The sequence below is a fragment of the Tympanuchus pallidicinctus genome, unplaced genomic scaffold, assembly GCF_026119805.1.
Source record: "Tympanuchus pallidicinctus isolate F22 unplaced genomic scaffold, pur_lepc_1.0 scaffold23, whole genome shotgun sequence".
Classification (NCBI taxonomy): domain Eukaryota; kingdom Metazoa; phylum Chordata; class Aves; order Galliformes; family Phasianidae; genus Tympanuchus; species Tympanuchus pallidicinctus.
This window is the reverse complement of record NW_026294740.1, coordinates 10,173,085-10,182,227: the sequence shown is the minus strand read 5'-3', so window position 1 is coordinate 10,182,227 and position 9,143 is coordinate 10,173,085. Positions and strand designations below refer to the sequence as shown.

Here is a 9,143-nt window from a genome sequence, read left to right as displayed (position 1 = left end):
GACAGAAGGGGTGGGCAGTCCCCTGCCGTGCCAGGCCCAGCACCGGGCTCAGCCCACACTGTTTGTGTCTGTTAATCATTGCTGCTGTTTGCTGCCTCGCTGAGGTGAGCGACCTTCCTGCCCTGTGAGCTGCCAACCGAAAACCACGCACGTGTGGGGCCAGGAGACACCATAACTGTGAGAGGGGCTGGGAAAGGGTTCTGGGAAAGCACCTCCCCAGAGGCTGCAGCTGCAGAGCAGCCCGCCTGCCCAGGGCTCACCGCTACTTACAGCCGGGCTGCAGCCCACCCAGCAAACCCTGCGCCGGCACAGCGCCTGGAGGGCTGCAAGCTGGGCCTGTCTGCTGGGACTGACTTGGCCGGGCTGACCTGGAGGAGGGTTTGGGTGCTGGGAGGGCTGTGATGCTCGGTGTGCGTTCAGCTCGTGCGGCCAAACCCCGTGGGAGGTTCAGCTGCCAGATGTGCGGTGCGTGGCTCTGCTTTCCTCCCTGCGTGACCCAAAGCAGCGCCTCAGCCCAGAGCTGCATCTCCGCTGTGCGGCGCGAGGAAGGCAGACCTCCAGAAAGCCTCAGCACCCAGGAAAGCTTTCTATTATGGAAAATGTCAGCGCTATTAAAAAGATTATATATATCCATAATGTTAGAAAGCCTGTCGCTGATTAAAATGGAAGGCAGAGGCCGGGGGAGCGGGGGTGGCACCGAAATGATCGAGAGACTTATTTTGTAATGTCATCCGATGCCTCCTCTGCCCCCAGCCGGGCTGCGGGAGCTGCTCGGGGCAGGGGAAGAATCTGCTCCAAATTTAGATCCGGGCAGACATTGCAATGAACTCGGATCGCCGCGGCAGCCTCGGGTACCAGCGAGGGAGCTGCATTGCTGGGCGGGGTGGGGGGAGGACGGGCAGCATCGTTCAGAGCACATCCGAGCGCGGGGATGGCTGATGGCTGATGGCTGATGGCTGCTTTCTGTCTAAAAATAATGGGAGGAAAAAAAAAAAAAAAAAAAAAAAAAAAAAAGCTTGCAGCGAACAGCGCCTGGCTGTCTGCCATGGGGGGCAGTGACGGAGCATTCCAGCATCCCCGCCTCCCGCATGCGGCGGGTTGGGGCTCGGCGCCGCATCCCCGCGGCCCGCAGCGCACCGGGGGGGCTGAGCGCGGCTGCCCGGGGCCGGGGGGGCCGTGCCGGGGCTCGGGCGGCCCCGAAGGGGTTAAGGCGCGCGGCCGGACCTGCCCAGCCAGCCCGGCGGGTCGGCGGAGCGCGGCGGACGGCGGGCGGGTAACGGCCGCCTCCAGCGCTTCCACCGGCACCGGGGAATCGGCGGCGGATCGGCGGGGCCGCTCTCCGCGTAGGTAAGCGGGAGGAGGGAGGGCGGACGGACGGAAGAAGGTTCTGGAGGCGGGAGCGCCGCGGGTTGCGGAGGGCCGGCGGTGCGGTGCCGCTGCTCCGGGCAGGGCCCGCGGCTGCCCGAGTCCCGCCGGCACCGGGGCGGCTGCGGTCCCCGAAGGGTTCCGGTGCTCGGGGCCGGGTCGCTCCTCGCCGCTCCCTCCATTTCGTGCGCCGCTCCTCCCAGCCCCGCACCTGATTAAAGATGAAGCGAGCCTTCCCTTCCTCCCTGCCATGTTCCCCGGCCTCCCCGGCTCGCTTCCCGCTCTGCCTTTTCCCCGTCCTCCCCTCGGTTCTCTCTTTCCCCTTTCCTGCGCGCTCCCGGCCGCGTTCCCCCACCTCCGCTTCACCTCCGCGGTCCCCGTGCCGGGACGCAGCGATGAGGACCCGTCCCGCCGCCCTTCTCCCACCGGGCAGCCCCGAGCTCAAGGTCACTGCAGTAATTCCATACGGCTGCCGCCTTATCTCCCGCACAGCTTCTATTTCACCGCCTTTATATTCTGGGGAACGCTGTGCCGGACAAAACCTTCTCTTCTCTGCAGCGCTTCAGCCCGGGCCACGCTCCTCCCCCCCATCCCAGCCCCTTCTCCATCTCTCCGCACGCAGCATTCCCAGGAAGGCCGCGCAGGTCCATCTGGACCGGCTTCCCAGCTCGGTCCCGTATCGCTGCGCTGGGGCCGTGCCCGGCTCTGGGAGCTGCTGGCGGCAGGAGGGACGTCCTGCCCCGCAGCACCGGGCTTCGCTGGGCCGGCGGCGCGGCTTTATCTGTTCCCGAGCGCTGGCAGCAGGCACGGTGCGGGTCAGAGTCCCGGAGGACTTTGCCGCACCGCCGCCCTCATCCCAAAGCATTCCCGTGCCAGGCGAGACGGATCCAAAGGCCGCGGCGCCGGCAGCACTGCGGAGGGGAATCGGGACAGGGAAGTGTCGGGTGAGAAACTTCAGCCGGCCGCGAGCGGCAGAGCCGGCTGCGTGACTCACGGGGACGGCCGAGCTGCGGTGCCGGAGGTGCCGGACCGGCTGCGAGGCTCGCGGGTTCTGCCCGTCGGCTCCGCGGTGTCGGCAGCCGGGAGAGCCGCGTGCCGGGGCTGCGGTGCGGGGAGGTGCTGGGAGCCGAGGCGGCTGTCGGCTGCCGGTCGCTGCTGTCTGTGCGCTGTGCTGCCGAGATAGGCCCGGGCCCGCCGGCTTATCGCAGAACTGCCGGTGAGTTCTGGTGCGGGAGCGTGCGGGGCTCCACCCGGTGCCAGCAGCCCCTGCCTGTCGGCTTTGCTGATCCCAGGGATCAGATGGGGATCGCGGTGCTTTCCCAGCTGGCGGCTGAGGGGTCAGGGAACAGAGCTGTAATGGGGTCATGAGGAACAGGCGCACTGCAGCCTGTGGTTTTGCAACCTCCCTGCGTGGCCCATGAAGGACGGGCACTTACAGGCAGGAAGGGATCGGGGCAGCTCCTGGTACTGGCATGGCAGGGCTGCACGGTGACAGCCTGCAGGACAGGCTGCCTTTGGGGGCCCTGCTGATAGTGATACCGGTGTGGGTCGCCAGGAGCATTGCCACCACATTGCAGCAGCAGCCTCCCCAGTGCACGGGAGGCTCAGGCACAATCTGGGGCTTTGAAAAGGCTTTGTGTTACCTGCTGATTGCTGGAGAATAGCACTCTGACTCAGTGACCCCGTGGTTCCTCCCCAGGAGCAAAATATCCATGTTTGCTGGGAGAAATGACCCGAATAGCTGCAGGTGCCAGTAGGTCAGGGCAGATTCGGAGTCACACTGGGATTGGTCTTTGTGTGGTGCATTCTGGTGGCACTGGGAGTCTGGAAGCCACAGCGGGGCTGCAGGCAGCGTGCTGGGGGCTGGTGGGGCTGAGGCCTGGAGGCAGCTAGGGGCTGGAGGAGGGAGCTGCCATTTTCAGGTGGGTGCTTCTCACAGCAGAAGCGCCTGGTAAAAGCTCATCCAAATGTTGCTGAATCTGAAGCCAAATCTCTTGGCAGCTCTGCATTGCTAGCTATTGGTTTTCTGTACGATTCTTTCCCATCCGGCATCCCGCCTGTTTCTGGTGAGTGAGAGCAGCTCACACCATGGCAATGGGCAGTTCCACCTTGAGAAGTGCCCGAGGTGCTACGGGATGGGGCTCTGGTGCCTGGGGTGGTGCTGAGCTGTCTCCATTCCTCACTGCAGGCACTGGTGAGGCTGTGAGCACCCGTTCCATCCCTGCTGTGCGCGCCCGCTGTCAGCGGGTCCTGGGCACCACGCAAAGATGACCACCTCGGCCCTGCGCCGGCAGGTGAAGAACATCGTGCATAACTATTCGGAGGCGGAGATCAAGGTGCGAGAGGCCACCTCCAATGACCCCTGGGGACCCCCCAGCTCCCTGATGTCGGAGATCGCGGACCTCACCTTCAACACGGTGGCCTTCGCCGAGGTCATGGGGATGATCTGGCGACGGCTGAACGACAGCGGCAAGAACTGGCGGCACGTGTACAAAGCCCTCACCCTGCTGGACTACCTCATCAAAACCGGCTCCGAGAAGGTGACCCACCAGTGCCGGGAGAACCTTTACACCATCCAGACGCTGAAGGACTTCCAGTACGTGGATCGTGACGGCAAGGACCAGGGCATCAACATCCGGGAGAAGGTGAAGCAGGTGATGGCGCTGCTGAAGGACGAGGAGCGGCTGAAGCAGGAGCGGGCGCACGCGCTGCAGACGAAGGAGCGCATGGCCCTGGAGGGGATGGGCAGCGGCAGCCATCAGTCCACCTACGGCCGCCGCGCATCGCCCTACGGGGACGACTATGGCCGGACGCGGGGCTCACCCTCCTCCTTCAACTGTGAGTCCTGCCCTGGGGGCCGGTGGGGAGGACGCTGTGCCGGGTGCGCTCCCTCTTTCTGGGAGGCGATGTTAAGTTGCCCTGAACTCGTGGCTCATTTGAGGTTGTAAGCATTTATGCGGGGTACGTCCCCTTGGGAGACAAGACGCTCTGGAGCTGCAGATGTGGATGGGATTGGGAGGAGGCAGACAGGTGGCTGATCTCCCCGGAGTCCCAGCACCACTTCTTCACCTGTTCTTCTTTTCTCTCCTAGCATCTTCCTCATCCCCACGGTTCGCCTCTGACCTGGAGCAAGCGCGTCCCCAGACAACGGGTGAGGAGGAGCTGCAGCTGCAGCTCGCCCTGGCAATGAGTCGGGAGGAGGCCGAGAAGGTAGGGCGGTGCGGCGGGGCTGCCCTGTACCCAGGGCTTTGGCCATTATGGAGAAGGGGTGGCTTGGGGCTGCCCGACGCCTGTGCACTGACCCGCAACTGCATCGGGCTGCTCGCGCTGTGCCCGCCTCCCAGTCACAGCAGCGTGGAGGCAGCACCATGGATGAGACACAGGCACGTGCGCTTCTCCTGGACCCTGGGATGGCGGGGGGGCCCTTCTTCATTCACCAAACCTGGCTGACTTCCACCGAGGGCTTCTGGTCCTGACACTCATTTCTGTCACTTTTGTCAGAGGCCATTTGTGCAGAGGATGCCTCTGCCCGTGGCTGCTCCTTTCGAGCAGGGGGAGCTGTGCAGGGATGTGGGCAACCAACAAGCTGTGGCCTCAACTGCAGTGCCTCCTCCAGGCCCGTCCCCTCTCCTATCTGCTCCACGGCCCCGTTTCCTTGGGGACAGATTATTTGCACGCCGGCTGAGATTGTCGCTGGCTGGCACGGTGTGTGTGGAGCACACGGGGACGGCCAGGCACACAAAGGACGCGGTTGCCAGCGGGTGTCCCCACACGTGGGCAGTGTCCTTGGGCAGGCAGCACCGTGTCCTCAGACCTGCCGGACTAGGAGACATACTTCTGGCACAGCACTTAGCACTGCCCGCTTTCCCTGCCTGGTGGAGACTGAACAGCATGTGTGTATCCCTATTTCTGTCCTGGAAATGCAGTATTTATAGCTTCCACATTCTGCCGTGCTGAGAGCTGTAGGAACATGCTCTTGAAAGCACTGCCTGTTGGAGACCACCTGGGCTGTGCACATTCCTGCACGCGTGTACAGCCGTGCACACACACAGACACCCCGCATCAGGGCTGCCACGGTGGTACGGGGATGAACCCCCCCAAGAGCTGCCTTGGCTGTGAGCTTCTGTATGGGGCAGACCCTGAACCCGGGCCGTCTGGGGCTCCCAGTGCTGGGCTCAGCGGCGAGGGGCCGCAGGGTGCTGGCGGTGAGGATGGCGACCACCGAGCCGCTCGGCAGACTGAGGTCCAGCTGAAATTTCACCCGATTTCCTCTGTTGGCAGAAGCCACTTCCTCCAATTTCCAGTACAGATGAAGAAAGGCAATTGCAGCTAGCGCTCGCGCTGAGCAAAGAGGAGCATGAGAAGGTACCCGTGCCCTGCAGCCCTGGGCGCTCCGTCTCTCGCACTTGGGCTTCTCTCCGCCTCGCGCAGCAGCCCCGCTGCTGGCAGCACTCGCTTTGCTTTCCCTGCCGTGGGGCCGCTCGCTGTGCACTCTGCTGGCGCTCAGCCCGGAGGAGCCCTCTGCTCAGACGCTGGGACTTTTGGGGGATGCGGTGGCAGCTCCTGCGCTGGCTCTGTTTCCTGGAGAAGGCTCTTGCTGCGGGACTGCTGGGGCTCACGGCCCCGTTCCTTGTTCCCTCCCGCAGGAGGTGAGGGCATGGCAAGGGGAGAACTCCCTGCTGCAGAGAGCCTTGGAGGAGACTGCCCAAGGTGGGGAGGAAGAGCAGGAAGAGGATAAGATGAAGAAAAGCCAGGTGAAGCACCAGGGGCCGCACATGTAGCCTCTTAAGTGATGCTGTGGCCCTGGGCTGGGCTCTCAGGTCAGCCCTGGGCTCCCCTCACTTCTTTATTCCCTTTCTGTTTGCAGTCCTCTATCCTGGAGCTGGCAGATATATTCGGGCCGGCACCAGCTCCTTCCAGCCACACGTCTGCTGACCCATGGGAGATGCCAGGTGGGGGCTGCTGAAGCTTGGGGCGGCAGCACACTCCTCTCCCCTCCTCTGTCCCTGTCCAATTCCAAATGTTCCACAATGACCTTTGGCTTCTCCTCCCTCCCCTGCCCTGTCCTTTGTACATCTGGGTGGCGGTGCTGATGGGAATCCACAGTCCCTGAGTGCATCCCTGATATGCGGCATTCTCTTATCTTTGGTTTCCCTTTTCAGATATGAAACCCAAAGCGGAGCCAGCAGCCTGGACTGGCACAGCAGACCCCTGGGTGCCAGTGCTATCCAGCAGTGGGGAGCCCATGCCCCAGGCAGGCACTACATCCCAGCAAACAGCTGCTGGGCCCTGGGATTTCCCCCCTGCCTCTGCTGATCCATGGGGGAAGGCGGCCGCCTCGTCTGGCTTCACCCCTGCAGACCCTTGGACAGCCACGTCCCCACTGGCCCAGGGCTCCGGCACTACGCCAGCCACTGACCCCTGGGCTGCTGTGGCTGAGCCTAACCCTAACCCTGGTAAGCAGCTTGGGTGGTGATGGGGTTTTGCTAGGGACCGTGCATTGTGCTGGCTGTCCCTGACAGCTCGGGTGCCCCCCCTTCTCCTGTAGCCAGTTCTGCCATCCTGCAGGACCTCCTTGGTGTGCTGAAGACTTCAGGGAACCTTTTGTTCCAATGCAAGCTAGTCAGGCTGTTGTAATTACCGTGGCAGCTAATGAAGCCCTCCCAGAGGAGTGCTCTTACAGTGGGCTGATGTTCCCCTGTTGATACCTACTGGCTTGGCCCCTCTTAAAACAGCCCGCGACAGGACGGTTGGTGTCTGCAGGTGCGGTGCTGCAGATGGGGGCTGTTTATAGGAGAAATCTGTGTTTCTGAGCTTGGTGCTGCTCTCACTTCCTCCTCGGCTGCTTCCTCCCACCTTGTGGCAGTCCTGTGTCCACTGCCCACAACACATGGGGAGGTGCCCAGACTTTTGGTCCCAAGAGGCAAGAGCATAACCAGAGCTGGATGTAAGCGCTGGTCTTCAAACCATCACCTCGTGCTTTTTTCCTCCTGGCTGTGCTGCCTGGGGGTGTTTTCCACTCAAGGCCAGGCTCCCATTCTGGCCCATCCTGGTCTCTGGGCTGGTGCGTGCACTGACTGCAGCCCCACACGCCTCCCAGCCTTTGCTCCCCTCCTTGAGTCTCACCTCTTCCCCCCAGCTTCAGGGGGGGATGCTTTCGACCTGTTTGCAAAGCAACCCGAGGCAGCTGAGCAGCCGGAGATGGAGCATTCGCAGCCGCCCTCCTCGGTGAAGTCCAGCAGCCCTGCCGGTAAGCGGAGACACAGGGCAGCATGGGCAGGGGGTGACGTTCCTCCATCCCCGTCCCTGCTTCCACAGCCAGCCTGGAGCTGCTCCCACATTTGTGCACGGCTCCTTGCGGTGTGGCCAAAGGCTGTCCCGTGTGCACCCCACAGTCGGGGGGGTGTCGGGGTTGCCTGCGGTCGGCGCCCAGGCAGCCCACTGACAGCCCTCTCCCCCGCCGCAGAGCTGGACCCTTTTGGCGACCTGTTCCCCGGCACCAAGCAGGACCCGGCCAAGAGCTTTGACCTCGCGAACCTGGCCGACTCGCTGCCCGAATCCTGCAAGGAGCGGAAGGACTGTAAAACCCCCGAGGCTTTCCTCGGCCCCGCCGCCTCCTCGCTGGTCAACCTGGACTCGCTGGTGGCACCGCCGCAGGCCGCCAAGACGCGCAACCCCTTCCTGTCGGGTGGGTGCCGGGCTGAGCCGCGGGGCGGGATTGGGGCGCGATTGGGGCGGGATCGGGGCGCGGCGGCCGCCTGACGCCCCCCGTATCTTCCCGCAGGTCTCAGCACGCCGTCCCCCACCAACCCCTTCAGCCTGGCCGAGCAGCCCAAGCCCACGCTCAACCAGATGCGGACCGGCTCCCCGGTGCCCGGCCTGCCCGCCGCCCTGCCCGCCAACGCCATGACCTACAGCGCGTCTCTGCCGCTGCCGCTCAGCAGCGTCCCCGCCGCCCTGCCCGCCTCCGCCAGTGCCTTCCCGCAGGCGGGGGCCGGGCCGTTCCCCGAGCTGCCCGGCGCTTTGCCGCAGCCTCTGCTGCCGCTGAGCGGCCCCCCGGCCCCCCAGGGAGGGCTCAACCCCTTCCTCTGAGGGCTGCGGGCCGGCACCGCGGGCGGGCTCTCGCTCCTTCCCGGCCGTTCCCCTGCCGCTCCCACCGCCGGGGACGGCAAGCAGCGCGAGCCGCCCGCAGGAACCGCGCCCGGAGCGTCGGCGGGCTCCGGGACTTGTCCGCTCTGCGCGCAGCGCCTCGGTGCGCGGCCGGGAACGGCTCGGCGGGGCGGGGGGAGGCCCTGGGGCGGACGGACGGTGCCTCCTCTTCGCTCTTCTGCCCTGGAAACGCCCCGTTCCTCTTAACGTGCTGCCCTCTCCGCGCGGCTCTCGGCCGGTTCGCGCTCTCCCCGCTCTGGATGTTACTCCGCTTGGGCACCGTGTCCCCGCTCTCCAGCCCGGGTCAGCCCCGCCTGCGAGCCCTTCGCAGTCCTCCGTGCCCCCGGATCCCGCGCAGAGCCCGGGCCGGGCGCTCCGCCCTACGGGGAGCACCGGAAGCAGCGCTCGGTACCGCGGGCAGCGCTGCTCGGGGGGGCGGCCGTTGCGTCGTGCTTCAGCGCGTGCAGCCGGCAGCGCTGCTCCACGCGGGATGACTCCGCGTCCGGAACCGCAGCGGCCGCCCCGGCATTCGGGAACCGTGAGCTGACCGCCACAATAAAGTACCGGAACGGACACCGCTTACCGGCCTCTTACCGCTCTCTCCGCCCCGCGCGGGGCGGGCTCGGCTC

At 64.9% G+C, this 9,143-nt stretch overlaps 1 protein-coding gene across 5 annotated transcripts; it reads left to right on the top strand.

The window, feature by feature from the left end:
* Positions 1 to 1,226: 1,226 nt before the first annotated feature.
* EPN3 (epsin 3) lies at positions 1,227 to 9,089 on the top strand. 5 transcript variants are annotated; one of them, XM_052688071.1, is made up of 10 exons: positions 1,227 to 1,347; positions 3,554 to 4,203; positions 4,457 to 4,575; positions 5,647 to 5,730; positions 6,012 to 6,119; positions 6,233 to 6,317; positions 6,528 to 6,821; positions 7,505 to 7,615; positions 7,832 to 8,053; positions 8,150 to 9,089. In XM_052688071.1, exons 2-10 carry the CDS (start codon positions 3,633 to 3,635, stop codon positions 8,455 to 8,457), a joined length of 1,902 nt encoding a protein of 633 aa, XP_052544031.1. In that variant the 5' UTR covers positions 1,227 to 1,347; positions 3,554 to 3,632; the 3' UTR covers positions 8,458 to 9,089. The 5 variants fall into 5 exon arrangements, with proteins under 5 accessions (XP_052544031.1, XP_052544034.1, XP_052544035.1 ...); XM_052688073.1 differs by lacking the exon at positions 1,227 to 1,347 and adding an exon at positions 2,175 to 2,309; XM_052688072.1 differs by lacking the exon at positions 1,227 to 1,347 and adding an exon at positions 2,402 to 2,581.
* The last annotated feature ends 54 nt before the right edge of the window (positions 9,090 to 9,143 follow it).

What these genes read in the sequence shown, in the direction of transcription:
- EPN3 (XM_052688071.1), top strand. Translation starts at nt 3,633, where the DNA reads ATGACCACCTCGGCCCTGCGCCGGCAGGTGAAGAACATCGTGCATAAC. An exon ending in GTCGGGAGGAGGCCGAGAAG is followed by an intron (nt 4,576 to 5,646) that starts GTAGGGCGGTGC and finishes CTCTGTTGGCAG; the next exon opens with AAGCCACTTCCTCCAATTTC. An exon ending in ATAAGATGAAGAAAAGCCAG is followed by an intron (nt 6,120 to 6,232) that starts GTGAAGCACCAG and finishes TTCTGTTTGCAG; the next exon opens with TCCTCTATCCTGGAGCTGGC.